This window comes from Onthophagus taurus, chromosome 6 (assembly GCF_036711975.1).
Source record: "Onthophagus taurus isolate NC chromosome 6, IU_Otau_3.0, whole genome shotgun sequence".
Classification (NCBI taxonomy): Eukaryota; Metazoa; Arthropoda; class Insecta; order Coleoptera; family Scarabaeidae; genus Onthophagus; species Onthophagus taurus.
The window spans coordinates 10,126,296-10,148,374 of NC_091971.1; the positions used below are offsets into that span (position 1 = coordinate 10,126,296).

The window sequence follows — 22,079 nt, forward strand, 5'->3', positions numbered from 1 at the left end:
TGATCTAATTTATTAAATTTTTTATTTATTATAAAATTAATTATGTAGTTATAATTTAGTTTACCTTTTGAATTGTAGATGGCGACTCAGAAGAAAGTTTAAATTTGAATTTTATTATTATTAAATTTTAAACAATTAATGTTATGTAATGTAATATTAAATAATAGATTGAAATATATTTTTAAATAATAAATTTATTAATCAAATTTTCGAAATTTTGACATAGGTAGAATGTACCGTACGCGTAAAAGTATCTCTAAAATACAATTCGTAATATACGCACTTTATTTTTATCTCGTTTATTTTTAAAAGATAAATTCAAGAATTAATAACGTTAACTTAAATAAAAAATATCTCTTATACATTATACGTAATGGGGGGGTAGGTATGCACGTATATTGCATATAAATACTTTGTAAAATGTGATATATAAATATATTAAAAATCTAAACACGACATGATCAAACTTAACGTTAAGAAATACACAATTAAGGGGGACTTTCGGGGGCTTAGAGGTAATAATGATACTTAAAAATTGCGATTAATTGCCTCGAATCAAGCTTCACGAAAGAAGTTATTTAAAAAATGGATTTTTTAAAAAACTCCTTTCGATTTTTGCATATATATGTTTTTTATATACACTTTTACACCAATTCTGAACTTGAATTTTACTAAAAAACTACTTCTTTATAGCCATCACGTAAAGCGAAGAAGATTTCTGATTTTATTTTTTTTAAATGAATTCCTTATGCTTATACATTAATTTTTTTTAATAAATTGTTATGGCCATTTTTTCTTCGGTAGCTTTTTCTTAAACAATTCAGAGGTAATTTCCAGAGTAGCGCGACATGCACACACATTTTCTTGGTAACGAATCGGTTTTCACTTATAATTATAATATTCAGTTTTTTTTTTAAGTTAAATCCGTTTTGTTAAACAATTTTGATTTTATTTTGTACTTATTAATTAATTAATTCGGTTTAACAAAACGGAGAGAAAAGTTGTTTTATTTTAAAATGGATGGCTATTTTCCAACCAAAAAATATTAATTAATTAATTAATAATAGTAATAGAAAGAAATATTATTTTAATAGTCTCGACTGGCTCTTTTTTTTTTAATTTTTTATTTCATAATAATTTTTTTTTGATGATATGTCTCGATAAAATACAAGATATGATTTCAAACAAAAAAATACTAAATTAAATAACGTTTTCTATGTACAAATATTATACAGGCGTAAATTAATTATTAATTAATTAATAAAAAAAGTTGCTTTGGAGAGTCAAGCACATCTTTAAGTCGCGATTTACATTATAGGTTTTTAGAACACAGATATAGCTCTTCGACAATTTTTTTACACTTAAAATGTATTGTACTTGTTTCGCTTTATTTATTTTTTTGTTGCTTTATTATAATTTTTATCATCATTATTAATTATTTTTTGTTTTAAAATGAGATCGTTTCGCTGTCTCTTCCTGCCATTTAGTTATTTTATTTCCGTTCGTTTCACTTAAAAACTAAGTTGTAATAATAAATTGTTGTTTGTAATTTCTCTTCGGTCTCCATCACGATGTAACTTAAGTCTCCTTTTTTTATATAAACACTTTTTGTCCTCTTTTTCGATATCTTTTTCTTATTTACTTTGCCATCACAGCTACGCTTTGAGTACTTGTGGTGGATGAAAATGGCGTGAATACTAGTAGTCGTTGCGATTTTTCACTAGATTGTCCACATTTTTTTTTTAATAATCCGTCCATTCCATGTCCATCGTAAGTACATACATTTTTTTTTGAATAATAATTCTTTTATACAATTAATTTTTTTGTTGAATTTTAAATAATATTACATGATTAAAAAAAAACATGATTAATATAACATACCAATAACTGAGTGTGTGGGGAATTCATAATAATGATTAAAGATAATTATTTTAGGTTTTGGTCGAAACTGGTTTCAAATGGGATTTAAACTTATTATTTTATTGCGTTTTAATGTTCACCCATTAATACATAATATATAATAATTCATTAACAAAATAAATCGTAAATGTTAGGTTGAGAGACAGCAATCTTGCAACATTTGTATCTCAAAAACTAATTGAGATATCAGTATGAAATAAAAAAGCTTTTTTTAAAGCAAATTTAATTAATATTTAACATATTGAAAGATATTTGTACGAATCTTCAAATGATGAAGTTACGATTTTTTGAAATCAACTCTTAAAACGTCAGTCATGAGTGTTAATGTTTCAACAATTATATCTCAAGAACTAATTGAGATATCAGCTTGAGATGAAAAGCATTTTATAGATTATTTTATTAATATTTAATACGTTGAGGGTCAATTCTTCGATTCTACAACTTTAAAGGTTATGATTTTTTGAAATAAACTCTATAAAACACCAGGCATAGGCGTCAATGTTTAAACAAGTATATCTCAAGAACTAATTGAGATATCAGGGTGAGATAAAAAGTATTTTATAGCTAATTTAATTAATATTTAATACGCTGAGGGTTAATTCTTCGATCCTTCAAATTTTGTGATTACGATTGTTTGAAATGAATTCTGTAAAATGTCAGTCATAGGTGTCAATGTTTAAACAATTATATCTCAAGAAGTAATTGAGATATCAGGTTGAGATAAAAAGTATTTTATAGCCAATTTAATTAATATTTAATACGCTGAGGGTTAATTCTTCGATCCTTCAAATTTTGTGGTTATGATTGTTTGAAATGAACTCTGTAAAATGTCAGTCATAGGTGTTAATGTTTAAACAATTATATCTCAAGAACTAATTGTGATATCAGATTGAGATAAAAAGTATTTTATAGCCAATTTAATTAATATTTAATACGCTGAGGGTTAATTCTTCGATCCTTCAAATTTTGTGGTTACGATTGTTTGAAATGAATTCTATAAAATGTCAGTCATAGGTGTCAATGTTTAAACAATTATATCTCAAGAACTAATTGAGATATCAGATTGAGATAAAAAGTATTTTATAGCTAATTTAATTAATATTTAATACGTTGAGGGTCAATTCTTCGATTCTACAACTTTAGAGGTTATGATTTTTAGAAATGAACTCTAAAACATCAGTCATAGGTGTCAATGTTTAAACAATTATATCTCAAGAAGTAATTGAGATATCAACTTAAGATAAAAAGTATTTTATAGCTAATTTAATTAATAATTAGTATGATGAAGGCCAATTCTTCAAATTTTCAAATTTTGAGGTTACGATTTTTTGAATTTAACCATAATTGTCAAAGTTGGATTGAGAGACATAAATCTTTAAAGATACGTATCTCATAAACTAATTGAGATAACGGCATGAAATAAAAAGGGTTTTATAGCAAATTTAATTACCTTTTAATACATTAAAGGTCATTTCTTTAAATCTTAAAACATTGGAATTATGATCATCTTCAAACTAACCACTTCTTTATAAGAGATTCAATGTACTAATGGGTTTAATGATTATTATTAGGTTGATTATTGTCGTATAATTGATATATTGCACATTTTCCCGAGATTTTGACAACTACCAGTTTAACCAAAATAATTTGTTTTCCCTCTAATCGCAAGAAATTTCAGTTATTGGTACGTCGAGTATTGGTACAAAAAATCGTTTTGCCTACAAATAAAAAATTTTACATTTTCTTTTTTTTGTTTAACAATCTTTAAACTCTAAATTTCTAAATAACAAATACTAATACGTAAACATTCTATATGGGGTAAAAATAAATAACCAGCAAAATTAATTCTTCTCCACTCTCACAATAATCACTTAAAATAGTCTTATTTTCATCTCCTTATTTTTGTAAAGAAATATTTTTTAAGAAACAAACATCCTTAAGTTTTTTTTAATCTTACTTTTTGATTACATTTTTAATCCACAAATCTGGTACAAGCTTTCTTCCACTTACACTGCGTACACCATTGGTCCTTATTATCCATACCATAAACTTTCCGGCATTTTTTACTGTCGCCTCTCGCCCGACGTGGTGATGCAGACATTTTTAATCCACCAAATCCGCCAGGAGGTGACATCTTTTTGTTCGCCAACGGTATCGGGCCGCCCATCATTTTCTGACGAATCGTACCAACAAGTTGACGTTGGTACTCTGGGTCTTCATGAGGCGGACGGGTCAGATCAAAATGCGAAAGCGTTGGTTGTGGTGCTTGCAGCGTAGAATGGTGTTCTTCCTCATCTTCCTCTTTGATATCATCGTAATAGAAAATTTCATCACCTGGACAACTACAACAAAAAAAGTTGAAATAAATTAACCGTTTTACATGAATAAAAAAATGTTTGTCTATTCCAGGGCCACCGACACCACCCGAAAATATCGTAAACGGAACTCGTAACGGGGCTTCAAGGATACTTCGTTGATCAACAACCTTGCTTTTATATTTAAACGGCGTCGAGCGGATAAACAACGCGCGGAATTCGCGTTGTATTTTCGATTTCGTTCGCGTAAACAGAAACGTTCGTCTACCAAAACGTTATTTGTTGTTGTTATTATAGTGTGTTAACGAATTAAATTATAAGAGGTATAACTAAAATCGTTTTAAAATAAATTTTGATAACCTTTAAAGAAGTTGTCTACGAGAAACTTCATCTTCAAAAAACTTCAAAAACAAATTTGGCGATTTTTAACATTTTTTATAAAAAGAACCGTTCAGCCTGGAAACTTAAAATTTGGTATAACTCAACCTCAAATGTTCTTTTATAACCCTAGAAAGTTTCATGTCTCAATTCTTATTAGTTTTGGAAAAAAAAGTATTTTGAAGATGAACAGAAAACGTCAAATACAAATTTGGCGATTTATAACATTTTTTATAAGAAGGACGGTTCAGCCTGGAAACTTAAAATTTGGTATAACTCAACCTCAAATGTTCTTTTATAACCCCATAAAGTTTCAAGTCTCAATTCTAATTCGTTTTGGAGAAAAAGATATTTTTTTACTTCATCTTCAAAAATCGTCAAATACAAATTTGGCGATTTATAACATTTTTTATAAGAAGGACGGTTCAGCCTTTAAACTTAAAATTTGGTATAACTCAACCTCAAATAGTCTTTTACACCCCCAGAAAGTTTCATGTCTCAATTCTTATTCGTTTTGGAAAAAAAATATTTTAAAGATGAACAGAAAACGTCAAATACAAATTTGGCGATTTATAAAATTTTTTATAAGAAGAACCATTCAGCCTGGAAACTTAAAATTTGGTATAATTCAACCTCAAATGTTCTTTTATAACCCCAGAAAGTTTCAAGTCTCAATTCTAATTCGTTTTGGAGAAAAAGATATTTTTTTACTTCATCTTCAAAAAATGTCAAATACAAATTTGGCGATTTTTAACATTTTTTATAAAAAGAATCGTTCAACCTGAAATCTTAAAATTTGGTATAACCCAACCTCAAATGTTTTTTTATAACCCCAGAAACTTTCAAGTCCCAATTCTAATTCGTTTTGGAGAAAAAGATATTTTTTTACTTCATCTTCAAAAAACGTCAAAAACAAATTTGGCGATTTTTAACAATTTTTATAAAAAGAACCGTTCAGCCTGGAAACTTAAAATTTGGTATAACCCAACCTCAAATATTCTTTTATAACCCCAGAAAGTTTCATGTCTCAATTCTTATTAGTTTTGGAAAAAAAAGTATTTTGAAGATGAACAGAAAACGTCAAATAAAAATTTGGCCATTATAAAATTTTTTATAAAAAGAACAGTCCAGCCTGGAGACATCAACTTTGGTATAACCTAACCTCCAATGTTTCTTTTATAATCCCAGAAAGTTACATGTCCTAATTCTAAATCGTTATGGAGAAAAACACTTTTCTTGCTCCATCTTGAAAAAACGTTAAATTAAGGTTGATTAAAAGAATTGTTAAACCTAGAATCTTAAAATTTGGCATAACACAACCTTAAATGTTCTTTTGTATCCCCTGAAAGTTTCAAGTCTCAATTCTAATTCGTTTTGGACAAAAAGATTTTTTTTACTTCATCTTCAAAAAATGTCAAATACAAATTTGGCGATTTTTAACATTTTTTATAAAAAGAATCGTTCAACCTGAAATCTTAAAATTTGGTATAACCCAACCTCAAATGTTTTTTTATAACCCCAGAAACTTTCAAGTCTCAATTCTAATTCGTTTTGGAGAAAAAGATATTTTTTTACTTCATCTTCAAAAAACGTCAAAAACAAATGTGGCGATTTTTAACAATTTTTATAAAAAGAACCGTTCAGCCTGGAAACTTAAAATTTGGTATAACCCAACCTCAAATATTCTTTTATAACCCCAGAAAGATTCATGTCTCAATTCTTATTCGTTTTGGAAAAAAAACCTATTTTGAAGATGAACAGAAAACGTCAAATACAAATTTGGAGATTTATAAATTTTTTTATAAAAAGAACCGTTCAGCCTGGAGACATAAAATTTGGTATAAACTAACCTCCAATGTTTCTTTTATAATCCCAGAAAGTTTCATGTCTCAATTCTAAATCGTTTTAGAGAAAAAAATTTTTTTTACTTCATCTTCAAAAAATGTTAAATTAAGGTTGGTTAAAAGAATCGTTCACCCTAGAATCTTAAAATTTGGCATAACACAACCTTAAATGTTCTTTTGTATCCCCAGAAAGTTTCATGTTTCAATTCTAAATCGTTTTGGGGAAAAAGATTTTTTTACTTCATCTTCAAAAAACGTCAAATACAAATTTGGCGATTTTTAACAATTTTTATAAAAAGAACCGTTCAGCCTGGAAACTTAAAATTTGGTATAACCCAACCTCAAATGTTTTTTATAACCCCAGAAAGTTTCATGTTTCAATTCTAAATCGTTTTGGGAAAAAAAAAGTATTTTTAAGATAAACAGAAAACGTTAAATACAAATTTGGCGATTTATAACATTTTTTATAAAAAGAACTGTTCAGCCTGGAAACTTAAAATTTGGTACAACCCAACCTTAAATGTTCTTTTGTAAACCCAGAAAGTTTCATGTCCCAAATCTAAATCGTTTTGGAAAAAAAAATTTTTAACTTCATCTTCAAAAAAACATCAAATAAAAATTTGGCGAATAATAACATTTTTTATAAAAAGAACCATTCAAGCTGGAGACATAAAATTTGGTATACCCCAACCTCAAATGTTCTTTTACAACCCCAGAAAGTTTCAAGTCTCAATTCTAATTCGTTTTGGAATTAAGATGTAGTCTACTTTCAGTGGGAATACTAATAACTCAAAAAAGCCATATTTAAGTCATAATAACTAGATTAATTAGTTTGTTAGTGGTAATAGATTTCAGCAGATGGCGCTACTTGATACAGAGAGGATAAATAATGACTTACTTGCTGTGTTCATCTCGTACATGAGCGCACATAAGATCTTCTATCACTTCCCTGCGTTGACATCCTCGGTATAAACAACGAAATCCTAGCGTTGGATACTAAAACAATAAAATAAACAAATTAATTTCTCTTTATTCGTTTAAAATAAAAAAAAAATATTTTTTTGTAATTTTAAACATTCCACAAATTGAACATCTATTAAGTACATAAGTTTGTAACATAATGGTGTGTACACGATAAGGTAGCGATAACGCCCAATATAGTTCATTGTTTCCAAAACAATAGACAATCGATAAGGTCTCTAACGTCTTTTGTTCGATTTGACACCAAAACGAAACAATAAAAATTTGAAAAACTGATTTGTTAGATAAAGAAATATAATAATTCGCAGAAAAAATTGAAAATTTTCAATAATTAAAACAAAGTTTCGTCATTTCAAGCAATCCTCAGGAATTTCTACGTTTAACAAGTGTAATTTATTAATTTATTCTTTCGATTTTTTTTAGAGTAGTTATTTTTGCCTCAGTTGAAATTGTCTCGACCTCTTTTGTTGACTAATAAAGCTCGGTAGCTGCGTATTATTAATTCACAATTTGCGGGTTTGTTGACCCAAGCGACGACGTAGGGGGACCCTAAAAATAATACGGAACCGAAAAAATAAAAACAAAGCAAAAAAAATCTCAATTTGAACCGAGTTATTTATCAAACGGCATTCGTTTCTGTATTTCTAGTTTTTATAAACAATTTTTTTTCGTATGAAATTTTATCGTTTACGTAACATCATTTCGGTATTTTCGTTCTTTATAAATAAATATAACAACGTGACAACATCAACAATAAAACGGTTGGCCTTGTTTTCGAAATCTCTCACAAACGGGTACGATAAAGAAGTGAGAATCATCTCTGACGTAATGTTTGTTTACCGAAAATTGCGTCTCGGATATATTTTTTTTTATTATCAATTTAGGCTGTTTATATCTCGTGTCCTCGGATCATATCTTAATTTTGTTTCAAGGTAATACAAAATAAGATGTAAATGCTTACGGGGCTTTTTCGAATCCTCAAAAAACAAATTAAAAAAGAAATCTTGGCGCCGTTCGATTAATTAGTACTTAAATTTTATGAGTGAACCTTCATAGTCATACAGAAGAAGCTCGTTTTCTAAGTAGGTTGCGTAGCGGTTCGTTGAGTAAAACGCATTCGTATGCGTCTTTGTACCGGATGTACGAGATATTATGGTGTGCACGTTAAACAAGTGTTAGTTTCCCGTTTAATTTTTTTGTAACAAAGAGAATTAATAAAAGTCGATTTTGTTAAAAAGAAATTATACAAAGAGGCGGGTTCGTTTGATTCTTTCGAGCGGTGAAAGAGTGCGTGTATACGCAGTTGAAAATGCGGAAGCCCTGTCATGTCACAACCATTACCCGTGAAACTAACGGCACCTGTAAAGAAGAAAACGGCTCTCTTCTTTTGCGTGACGCACGATGTTCATGCCTTTTTTTCGTTTAAATGAAAGCTCAGGAAAAATCATTGAAATCCAACATGACATGTTTGGATTTTTGACACAAAAAGAATTCGACGATTCAAAATTATGTTAAGATGTCGTTTGAAACATTGATGGAATTAGAGAAAGTTAGAGTTGAAGAAAGAGAAATTACTGGAAAAAAAATATAGAAACTAAAAGTGCTTGTATTTGATCTACTTTAACCCTTAACTAGTTGTTTAGTTTAGATCCGTATGCGTGGTATAAAGCGCACGTATTAATCTGGTGGTGAGGGAGTGTTAACACCCACGCCAAATTAAACATGACAGGCAAGTGTGTGATATACATTAACCACTCTGTATCTACTTGTGTCAACGTAATCAGCGAAGGGTTAAAATTATGATATATAGAAATTACTTTACTGTATATAATTAAAGTTATGGTTATGTATATCTTATAACGTTAAGTTTATATTTTTTGGATACATTTATTTGTATACTCCAGAGGAGATATCAATAGCAAGAGTTTAAACATTTAATTAAGAATGTGTCAATAAACTGCTTATTCAATATGAATATATATTAAGTGAGTATCAATTGTTGCCAATCAAATATATTACGTTGATGGAACTGTTGACTAACTAAGTAAAAGTATTGGTTATAACGGAAAATATTAAAGAAATATATTAGTGGAGAAAAAAGGTTAAAAACTTCTTGTATATTTAAACGCATTCAGCTAAACGATTGTTTGAAGAAGTGAGCACCGAAGGAAAGTGTAATTTCATGTTCTAAAAATGTCAATGGATAGTTAGAGATGCAGATTATCTTTCATTAAAGATAATACTTCTAAATTTATTAGAATAAGTGATAATTAAGTGTAACCCAACAGCTTTTCACGTTTTGCATTGATGTTTCAAGTTCTATTGTAACTAGTGATGTTTTAATTATGATATTTGAAATTATCTCATCTGGCACTGAATCAGATGTTGATTCTGACATTTCCTCATCTTTGTATACTTTCTGAATTAAGCGATATCACAAACAAAGAAAAATGTTGCAATAAATTCAATTAAAAGCAACCAGAACAATTTTGCGCTTCTATTGGCTTCGTAATATGAGATTCTTGCATAAGTTATCTTTTGCTAGTTTTTTGCCAGTTAATTTAGAATCACGTAACACGTTTACTCTTCTTGTAAAGTTAAAAAAAATCTATCAACAAGAATCGGGTAGGTATACTTTATGTCTTTTGACAAGATAAGAAATTGAAGCGAGATGATTCAAATTCCAGAACGATGGATGATGTTCATGTTCAACTTTAAAAAATTGAAAAAAATGGTTGGCCTAAGAATATCATTAAATGTCCATAAATAGTAAAGGACGATAATTCAAATATGAATTTTGTGGATAATAACACAAATCATCATATCATGAGAAGTGTAAAATTCTTTACATTAATTGTAATTGTGAATTCACACATCATGCTGAAGAAATGATGGACCAAAAAACGGTTTGCGTTGTGCTCGTCAAAATCTAGTTGGACACGAGGGAAGTAAAAAAAGAAGACCGAGTGTGGAGGCAACATTGGCCAACTTCAAAGAAAATCATCCCTATGGAGGAAAAATTGAGTGAAGCAGAGCTCGTATCTGCTTATAAAATGCCTCGGAATTACAAAATGTGTAGTACGAAAGCCGAACCTCACAGAAACAAGTAGAATTTTATGAAAAACTGCGTTTTAGCCAACCACTTTTGTTGCATCTATTGATAGTAAAATTATAAAAAAAATGTAAGTCATCTCATCATTATGATCTTTTTTTGAAAACATTAACAAACAAATCAAACTCTAAACTCATTATGAGTCAAAATTCCTTTGGCTGGAACAACGCAAATAGGTAGCTGGACTTAATACCATCGTTTTCTACCCAACACTATGAAATAATCGGATTAGCTAACAACAAGTTGCCAATTCTGATGTTTGTACTTAGATTAGTAGATGTGGTTGCAACAAAACTTTTTTCTGTTGTTCTATTGTGCTTTAACTGTACTTCTTTACTTACGTTCGAGCTTTTAATTAAAGTCCAACTAAATAATTGGTGAAAAAAGATTTACATATGACACCTAACTGCAGTCATCTGCCCTGGAGATCTATCGTGGTCATGAGGAAAAGAATACAAGTATAAGATAAAATTAAAGGCTAAATTGTATGGGTCATCTATAAGCTTACTGACGTTTACTTTCAAGTTAGAGGTGTAAGAAGTTCAATATCCTTTGCAGCATTCATCATTTGCTGATTTTGATTGAACCTATACACTGAAGACTCCACTTTTTTTGTCTATCTTATGGAAAACTTTAGGGATACTCTGGTTTATGAAACAGAAGACATTGTAGTAAACCACGACGAAAAAAGTGGTATTGCATTTCGACATCGGTGACCATTGAGCTAAAAATTTGATAAACATTATCTGTTCTTTCAACATTAGATTATTGTTATGTCCCGTTTCTAAATCAGCATTGCAGTTTTAATTTTTCTCTCTATTTGTCTCCATTTTATCAGGCAGTATAACTAATTCAATTTATTGCAATCAATATTATTGCATTATTCTATTGTTTGCTATCTAACGTTCTAGATATATAATGTATTTCATAATATGGTTGCATAAAATGGGTATCCAAAGGAGAGGTATTTTCCCTATTGTAGCTATGTTTAGTAATTCTGGAATTCCTATATTTGATAATGCTATATTAGTAATTCGGGGATTCCTATATTTGATAATTCCCCTTGGTATGAGGAATTCCCAAGCTGAGTGAACACAACAACATGCTCAATAACAATTAATCCGAATACAATTTTAATAAAATAACAACAGAAATCAATAACTAATTAAACCTGATACTACTGCATAATATTGTTATAAATTATAAATACAAAATGTTGAACCGTTATGGGCGTTCTATTCTGAATCTTTTAACATTTTTAGATAACAAGTGTCCGGAAATAATAATCCCAACATAGAATCTAGTCCAAGGACAAAGAACCGACCGAATATAAACCTTACGTATCAGCGGTTAAAGCTGCACGTGGTTTTGTATGTAAACATATTGATCGCGACGGTCATGCGCTGACGTCATCCCCAAACCACCAACCACCCTCCATGAAATGTTTCTTTGTCTCGACGGCGACGCTTTTCCTCAAGTATCGTCTGCGACATTTTTTCTCTCGTCTTCTTTAAAGCTAGAGTAGATAAGCGGTAAAACTTTACACAACAAAAGCGTCCGCTTTACAATCATCCCCCGTAACTTCTCTAAGTATAAAAGTTCCTTGATGGCGATTTTCAAGAATTTTATACTATATAAAAAAGTTAATACGAACGCATTTTCTAAAATAGTACGTTGTAGTAGTATCATTTCAAGAGCTACACGGCCGCTACCGGTGGTTTTCGCGCGAGACAAAGACCGCGGGTCGTAGTAGTAGCGGGGCCTTCGACGGGCCGAAGCGGGGGCCGTGCCGAAGAACGTACGTTGACCCCAATGTTTACATCGGCAACGAGGCTCCGGCTTAGGGACAACATCCCCCACGTGTTCCCCCCATCTATGTCGGGCACCTGATAGCTCTTTCTCTTCTTTCTTTAACGATTATAGTTCTCTCTTTATTGCTCTTCTGCGAGGAGAAACACATTTTGCCTGCCTCGACGGATCACTGACCAACTACGCAGTAGATCTTATGCTCCAAGAGGAGAAGTCGGATGATTCCCCGACCGTTTTCTTCTTCGAATCACGACGCACGTATTTCTTTTCTTTAATCATCCATAGAAAGGACTCGATTGTTGTGATTTCATGAAAAAAACATTTTTTTTTATAAATGATTCAAATTAATTATATTAATTAACGTAAAGGATTAGACTTGTTTAGTGTTTACTCATTCGTTAATTTACAAGAATGCAAGAACGTCCTTGACACTTAACCTTGCGTGAAGAAATCAACGTTTTAATTGCCAAGCGAGTTCTTTTAACTTACTTTTTTTTGCAACGAATGAGATATTTATCTTTAAAGCTTTCTGACCTACCCAACGATTTGCAAAATTGAGAGTTAATGAATAGTTTAAGAATTCAACCTCGAGCTCCAACCAAAAACTTTATTCTTTTCGACCTTTTTAAGTCGTTGACATTTGTTAGAGAAAAAAATATCCCCAGACTGAAATTCCTTAAACGTTTCATCTAAAGATACCTGACTTTACCTTTCTTTTCTCTCTCCCCAAAATTTTTTTTCGTCTTTTAACATAATCTTTTTCAAGACATCTGGGGGTGACTAGAAAACGTATAAAACGGGATAGAGAGCGTCGAGGAAAAAAAATCAACTAAAGTTACCCTTGGTTGGAACGTTTTATAGTGAGCCTAGAAGGGGTCAACAACCCGTTCTAGGCCCGTTGGGATAAATCCGCGTGTGTCAGCGACCCGCAAGGAAGAAGCTCGTAGTGAAAGCGCTCCAGTGAAACTGCTGATGACGACGTCGTCGCGGTAACGTTTCGAAGGAAAACCGAATCGCGAGAGCGAAAGGAAAACCCAAACCGTCCCAACCCACGCCCGACTCCCAATGTCTATTTAAAGCTCAAAAGCTTGCGCAGGTGAATGGTGGAGAAACGCCAAACAGAAGCTTCGACGATCCGTGAATCAGAACAATAAGGAGAAACGCGATCGTGAACAAGCCATTAAGAGTTTCTCTCTAATTAGTAAATTGCTTTCAAAAAATTTTTTTTTGAAAAAATTTTATTATTTTTTAAACGCGATTTGAATAATAGTCATAATAATCACAAGAATTTAAAATGGTTTTTCAACCTTTATTGTTATTGAACATGCAAATTTAAATTATTTAGCAGAAATGTGTGCGCAGAAAAGAGGTCCTTCCGCAAATAGGAACGAAACGTTCGCCCGTAGAACTATGTAAATTAAACCGCGCGTGCAAGGACAAATGTAATTTATGGCGAAACTGGGACCCGTTGCGTTACTTTTGTGAAACGCACTTAATGCACGTTTGCAGCCGGAGGGGACGTAGGTCTTAGCCAAGAACGTAAACAACAAGCAGATATTGCCACGTGCCATTATAACTTTTGCAGCAAATCAAAACCTTTTCAAATAAATATCTTATTAACACATGAATTTCTTAATGCTATAAAAACATAATTACCATAACACTCATACTAATAAAGTAAACATCACGAGTGTTCGTCAACCATAACATGATTAAAAAAACTAAATAAACTGGTCGTAAAACATTGTTATTACGTGAAAAATCAGCTGAGACCGCGGGTCGTTTTATTCGTCGTCCTGCTGTGCTGTTGCGTACGGTGACGTCCTTATGCAACGCTTGACATTTTAACCTCGCGGGCGGCTGCGCGATTGTTTACGCCGCAGGACCTTGGCAAGATGCATATGTTTCACGCACGCGCCCGCAGGATTGGCTGTTACTACCGTCGCCGGGTCGGAGTCCACCGGCCGGCCGGCCACTTGATGCAGAGCTCGTCCTGCTACCGATGGCAACAAAAAAAATTTAGCCACGTGTTTCCAGATGATCAACAGAGTAGTTCTTCCTTAAATAGATTGTTACTTATATACGCACACAATTTTTATGCATGTTGGGATTGAATCATACAAATTTATGCATATCCAGAAAAGTTGTATTGCTATCGATTATCATTTTTCAAGATACATGTTTCAACGTGATTTCTTCCAGTAGCAAGTAGTTATATTTAGATGGACATCAATGGAAATAATGGTTCTTCTTGTTTTTTTTTTGTTATAAATGTTGAGTATATTAAGTATATTCCATTACCTCATCAAGACATAAATGTATAGCACCCAAGTACGATAGATGAATGAGAGAATACATATAATACTGAGGTATTGGATGGATTAGAACGGAAATTAATCAAGTTGGGACGTTCAAATACCGTTACAGATTATATCCGTGTGGTAGCTATACTTGATAGACTGGAATGCTTGTTAAATGGAATTGCAATAGAGATGGTCCAAATAAGCCAACAGGAAATGTATCTTTACAGAATCATTTTTTTTCTGTTCGGAGAAGCGATTAAGCATTACAATTTTTGCATTATGTCGCGTTTTATCGAATTACATCTAAAATCTAGTCTAACAGATATTTGCTCTGCTGAAGCTAGTGCTATACTGGGTGGTTTGAAGAATATATCCGTTTCTCAAGTAGCAATTTGTTGCAATTAGCGACTTTGCAGAGTGTGTCATCTTATACTGGTCGACATAGCAGCAATTATTTTTCTATAAAACCCAACCCAACATTGATATATTTGTAGCCACGTATCATATGCACAAAATATAAATTTGCACAAAGATTTACACCTTCCTTCCGTTTAAAAAGTTTCTAAAGTAGAAATTAAATTGGCCACCTTCTTGACAACATTAACCTTTACTTAGAAGGAGAACACCTTGAACGTTTTAGCATACGAACTTGACAAGTCACCTAAAAATGTGTGGTGAGATAGAAGTTGTCCTAAATAAAATGGATCATTAAGTAGCAAGACAAATTGTAATTACTATGGATAATATTACTGAACAGAAAGGTGGAGATGCCCAGAATTATACAGCAGAATATTTACTGACGAAAATGTAGAAATCATATCAGCAAAACAATTTTCCTAGAAAGTTTTTTTTTCAAAGTGGCAAAATACAGGAACAGGAAGTTTTTCAGGAAGAAATACAAGCATTACGAAGCGCAACTATCAATATTAATTAGTAGTTGTCCAAAAAATATAGTGATTGATTTTAATGAACAGCATATAAATATCCTAAAAAGTGGAAAATCAAACAAAATTATGTTTTTTGATTCAATTCATCAGTTTAACTGAATGAATTAGCTTCAAATAGTAGTGTAATAGATGCATCTGTGTGGACTGCAGAATTATACACCTAAATTCTTTTGGAAGATGTTACTAAGCTAATAAAGATATAAAACACCCAATATTTTTTCTTCCAAGATGGAAACATTCAATATCGACTATTTTCAGAAAATTACAAATTCACACAATAGCTGCACAATTCCAATAATAGGCCAATTCATCCAGTATGTCATTGTAAAGCTTTACAAAATTCTGCCTTTCGAGATACAAAAAATGACAATACAAAGAGAACATCACAAAACATTTGAATCTTTAATATTATGGAGATTCAGACAATCAGAACGAATTTGGTCATTAATGTTTTTTCGTCTTATGAGATATATATTGTTTTCAGTGAAGTATATGAGTAGCAAGGCATCTTTTTAGACTGTAGAATTATACATCTAAACTCCACTGGAATATGTCTCTAAATTAATAAAGGTTCCTTCCATAAAAACTTAAATTTGTTCTCTTCATAATGGCAAGCTACAACAACACAAATTCTCTATAAGAAACAGGTAAATTGCAAATTCTACAGTCAACAGAGAACAATCTTCTCGAGATACAAGTTGAATGAATTAGCTACAAGCAGCTGAGCAAATTACAGATGCTATATATAACTAATAGATATGCAAAAAGTTGAATGTTACGAAAATATTCTTGCTGATGTAACAAAAATAGCAATTCATGCAGTAATTCATTAAATATATTTAGAACATTCTTCCTTTCGATACAAAACTTGGCACATCAAAACTTATTCTTAACCAAAAACCATATAAATCAGCTGTTGGTATTTTAAAAACGTTTATTACATAACCTCAAGTTTATTACTAACTCATAAAAATCCAAATCGTCATCAAACCTTTACGACTTGGACGACCTTAGAGATTACCGAAAACAGTTTGATAGCTACATGATATCCTCGCAGGATGTCATAACGTCCCGTTTATCCTTGTGAGATGTTTTATCCCACCTGATTGTGTGCCAAAACGAAAATATGACTTCCTAAACTTAAACTTCGTCCAAAGCCGATTGTATGCAAATGATCTAATCCCAAAATGTATATGGCCAAAAATGCGAATCTCGGACGCCTTCGTTCATCGGGAAATGACGCAACCTAAGCAGGATCCAGGCCAGGATTCGCGTAATAATAGACTGGCTGGTGTCAAAACACGGAGTGCCTGCCCACATCTAACAGCTTTATAGTTCAGGCTAGCGTCACAACAAAGATTTTTTTTTATCTTGGAATAGTAACGAAGTGGGAGGAGAATGCTGGGTGTATTAAGCAAAACATTACCTTCTTTTTTCTTTTTGGCATATCTGACTCCATAAAAACTCCTTCATCTGGACTACTGTCCATATATAGTAATTGACTTTCGTGTGGTGAAGGTGGAGATGGTGTTGATCTCGATGAATTTGAGCTACTGCTACCAGGAGATAATTCTGTAAATAAGCAAATTAAATCTTTATCGAAATTTATAGTGATGTTTTTAAAATAAAATTAACACGAAGAAAACGTAATTTAATCTATTTTCTTTAATGAAGCCCCGAAAAAGTCTTTTAGTAATCGTTGACCGTTTCAGTTGTGGGTTCTCCTAAAAATACCAAAAAAAAAAAAACCGGTACCTAATCGGGCGTCTCGTCGTCACCGGGCAAAGACCTCGATGGGTAACCGAACCAATTTAAAAAACCAATTTTGCAGCCTAGGGAATTCGGTTCAATAACACCTCATGGTAATGAGCCATTGTCCGAACGTAGACAAAGCGGACCGACACACGTAGTAATTATTAATAACATGGTTTATACTTTTGTATGTATTGCAAAAAAAAGAAAATTATAAATAAAAATAAAAACGTTAAGACAAAAGCAACGTTGTTGTTGATGCATCGTTAACCCATTTTGCCATTTTACGTTTTAAGTTCGCGGTCAGAAAACAAAGAACCCGTGAATCATTGCGTTCTATTTGTTTAATTTTTTTAATGAATCAACAAATTCATATTCACAAAGATAAATTTGATACATTTTTTATTAAATTTCATTTTTAATATTTAATAATTTGATTATACCTTTATTAACGATTTCACAGATACGGTCATAAACATTTCTTTTTGCTTTGGTTATTTGTTGTACACGGTCGATTACCGCTAGTTTAATTGAACAAGAAGAAAGGAACGAGGAGATAAAAAAATTAATAGTAAGTAAAAAGTGGGGGAATCGTGAATAGAAGTGCCGAGTGTTCTGGCTCTGCGGATTGCGGTATATTTGGAACGTTGTTTCTACACCACATCAGGCCTTGGAAACCGGCGAGTTTCGCCGACACGTGGCCGTATAGACACATGTGCCAATGACGTCCTATTGTTTATATGTACACCGTAAATGTTTTATAACTCAAGTTACAACAACAAAAAATATTTTGTTATTATTGATATTAAAACAAATTAATGTTATTAAAAATTAGGTTGTTGTATATTTTCATCTTGAAGAAAATCCGAATGTTTCTAGTTTTAGGAATAGTGTTAGTTCTAATTTTACACTAACACTGTCAGTAAAACTAACACTAGACCTAAAACTAGAAACATTCGGGTTTAGCCGTCTTAAGAAACGTTTGGCTAAACCCGAATATTTCTAGTTTTAAGGGTAGTGTTAGTTCTAATGACAGTGTTAGTGTTAGATCTAGTTGTTAATCAGCGTCAAGTTGTTGCAAATTTGTAGTGAACTAAAACTAGAACTAACACTAGACCTAGAACAAGAAACCTTTGGGTTTAGCCGAACGTTTCTAGTTCTAGGTCTAGTATTAGTTCTAGTTTTATTGTTGTTCAGCGCTAAATTGTTGCATACTTTTGTTGAACTAAAACTAGAACTAACACTAGACCTAGAACTAGAAACGTTCGGGTTTAGCCGTCTTGAGAGACGTTCGGCTAAACCCGAATGTTTCAAGTTCTAGGTCTAGTGTTAGTTCTAGTTTTACACTATCGCTAGAACTCACTAGACCTAAAACTAGAAACATTCGGGTTTAGCCGTCTTGAGAGACGTTCGGCTAAACTCGAATGTTTCTAGTTTTAGATCTACTATTTGTTCTAATGACACTGTTAGTCTTAGTTCTAGTTGTTAATCAGCGCCAAGTTGTTGCAAATTTGTAATGGACTAAAACTAGAACTAACACTAGACCTAGAACAAGAAAGTTTCGGGTTCTAAGTCTAGTGTTAATTCTAGTTTTATTGTTATTCAGCGCTAAATTGTTGTATATTTTTGTTGAACTAAAACTAGTACTAACATTAGACCTAGAACTAGAAACATTCGGGTTTAGCCATCTTGAGAGACGTTCAGCTAAACTCGAATATTTCTAGTTCTAAGTCTAGTGTTAATTTTAATGCTAGTGTTAGCTCTAGTTTTAGTTGATATTCAGCGCTAGATTGTTTTTATTCAACAAAAACTAGATACAGAAAGAATAAAATTTTCGAATTGAGTTTAATTAAAGATTATCTTTCGATGTTAATGATTACCTTTCAATCGTTTATTAATGTCGTAATAAACCAAAATATTACGACATCGATTCGAACGATTTTAGCTTTATGCACGGCTCAAGTTTCAATTTCGAAATAGTATCAGGTGCAACAAGTGGATCGATCCAAATAAAATCGCTTAAAACGCGTTTAATTATTTTTTTTTCGATTAATTTTCAATCACAATTAAAATAAAATTAGAACTTTCATTTTAACTTTCAATTTTTAGTTAAACCATAAATATAAATCTTAAAAGTTAAAAGTAAATCTTCTCATGTTGGTTTTTTTTCTCTCTTAATTTTTGACCTAGAAAATGTTTATTACGTAATCTCGTTTTAATATCACGCGACACAACAACGATTTCTCAATAGTTTTGCGTCAATTTCTTGTGATCTTTCACTTTTTCGTATTAACCCACTTTTTCGATTTGTTCTCATTTTAAAAAACGTTTTGAAACGCTTTGAAAATTTCGTTGCTTACCGTGAGCGTATGGAGGCGATGCTGATAAATACAGCAAAACCATAGCCGCGCTACAATCATCCATGGGGTTTGGAGATGAAACGCGATCCTGGCAAAAACTGGACGTTCTTTTTCGATTGCTGCAACACGAGAAAAAAAAATAATGAATTGCAGAATACAATTAGAAAATGAATAGGTAATTTAGGAATATTCATAATGTGTGTACAGATTCATATGGGATTCGAAGAAACGACAGCTTGGAAACGAACGGCGGTAAATTACCGAGATAATTGTAGAAAATTACTTTAGGTTTTGTGATCGTATAGATAATAGTATAGGAAGATTTTTTTCTGGGAATAACATTATTGAACTGTGGTTACAAAAAAACTATTTTTACCTTTAATATATAGTTTATGAGATTGAAAATAAAAAAGGGAGTGAAATGTACTGTAAAAAACTATGAAAAAGAAAATGACATAGTACTAGAAACAGTACGTTCATACTCAAATTAAATTTTCCACCGCGAAACCTGTAATCTGAGCAATAGAACCGCTCCTTGTCTAATGGTAGCAGCGTAACGGTTCCTGCATTAGCAGGAAATTGTGCTTTTCAACTGGTTTGGATTGAGCACGCACATACTAAATAGAACAGGTAGAAATCGATTTGGAAATTCGATAACACACGAATTATTATTATTTATAATTGCTAACCAAGACAGTAGTCATTAATAAATATTTAATAATTAATAATCGGTGGAACTCGAGTTATGAATTATTCAGCAGATATAAATATTTCATAAAGTTCTACGTAATTTGTTTAATTAATGATGTTTTGAAATGGTTTCTTAAATATATATAAACAACAATTCTTCGATCAACCTGTGACATTTTGAAAGTGCAATCACAAAATTGTTATGTTAAATCGCCTTCCCTCAAAGCGTCCAAAGTAATTATAAGGAGATTAGATAAGGTCGTGTTTTGCGAACCTCAGCGTTCCATTCTACTTTCACTTTTGTGTATACCCGGCAAATCACGTTCTCGAATTTTCTGGCCTACGTTTTAACCTCTCACCTTAATCACACTAAATACCCATCTTCAATCATTACAAATTAAAAAGAAGATTTCTTTTTAATTAACCCAAATCGAACAACAAATACTTCTTCAATACTTTTATAACTCAATTATAAAAATGATTTAACGTCTAATTGTATTTAGTTAAGATTCATATAAAATTTAATTTTTCGCTGTTGATTTTATCAGTATCCGATTACACAATGCGAAAGTTTCGATTGTACGCAAAGCGTGGCGTGCGATTTATTAATCTTTTAGAAAGGGAACCGCGCGCGAGAGAACCGAACGGTTACCTCGTGAAAGTCGAATTCCTCGTAGATCCTCCGAGAACCGCCTCTAATTTTTTGGTTAGAAAGGCGAGAGTATAAGCAATTTCGTTTGTTGCGCGGAAAAAAAGTGTAAAAGTGTTATAAGTAACTGAAGGAATAACCAAGGCGAATTGGCGTGTAGGATACTCTTAATTGAATGAAGAAAAGAAAACAATAAAAAAATAATAATAGACACACACTCGCACAATAGATGATGTTTTGGAGGGAAAATAATGGTGGTTTCGATCCGCAATTCTCGCCGAATTGGATAATAAAGCTTTCTCTTTTTAATTGCGAGAGGAATGCTACACGAAGTTGCGTTTGCCGGAACGAAATTCGAAGAGAATGAATAATTAACTTAGCCTGCTTTCTAGACGTACCACTTGTGGATTTGTTACACAGTGTCAGACTTTGTGTAGAATTTAGAATTCGACCTTTTAACCTTAGATTTATAAGGAGATGTAGTAATACCCCTTTAGCTATTCAAGCTTGAATTTAGTAGGTTAAGAGGATTTATTCGGTACTTTTGTTGGGGAATAAAATCAAATAGAATAAAATAAAAATAGAAACTTACTTGTGATGATTGGATGGCAGTGGAACATCAATGGTATTTGAAGCGGCTCTTTTTCGATCACCAGCCATGTCAGCTAACCTGGCGAAATCAGTGTCCTGGTCAGCCAATCTGGCAGACTTCCTAGATTCTAAAAGTCTTACATCGTCAATCTTTTTGATTACTGTTATAGGTTCCTGAAATAAAAATGAAACATTTTTAATAAAATATTTTCACAGTAATTTCTTGAAGTAATAAATAATTTATTAATAATAATTAATACCATAAATTTGTCAGTACTATATAAAGAAATAGAAATAGAATTTACATTATTTATATGATGTTGGAGCCATTGTTACATGTATAGATTGAAATATATATAACTCATATTTCTGTAGTTTATTGTAAACAATTAGAATTAGAAAGTGGCTAAAAATCTTAATTCTAGCTG

The 22,079-nt window shown here is 31.7% G+C and overlaps 1 protein-coding gene across 1 annotated transcript in view; it reads right to left on the reverse strand.

Annotated features, from left to right (window-relative positions):
* Positions 1-3,421: 3,421 nt before the first annotated feature.
* The window catches only part of LOC111427863 (Glucose transporter 4 enhancer factor), a 39,791-nt gene continuing 21,133 nt past the window's right edge, over positions 3,422-22,079 (reverse strand). The window contains exons 2-6 of the mRNA XM_023063207.2: positions 21,653-21,825; positions 19,722-19,840; positions 17,036-17,181; positions 7,356-7,453; positions 3,422-4,262 (exon numbers count right to left, since the gene is read on the reverse strand). Coding sequence (XP_022918975.1) covers positions 3,893-4,262; positions 7,356-7,453; positions 17,036-17,181; positions 19,722-19,840; positions 21,653-21,825 — 906 coding nt within the window. The 3' untranslated portion in view covers positions 3,422-3,892. The remainder of the gene's footprint in view (positions 4,263-7,355; positions 7,454-17,035; positions 17,182-19,721; positions 19,841-21,652; positions 21,826-22,079) is intronic.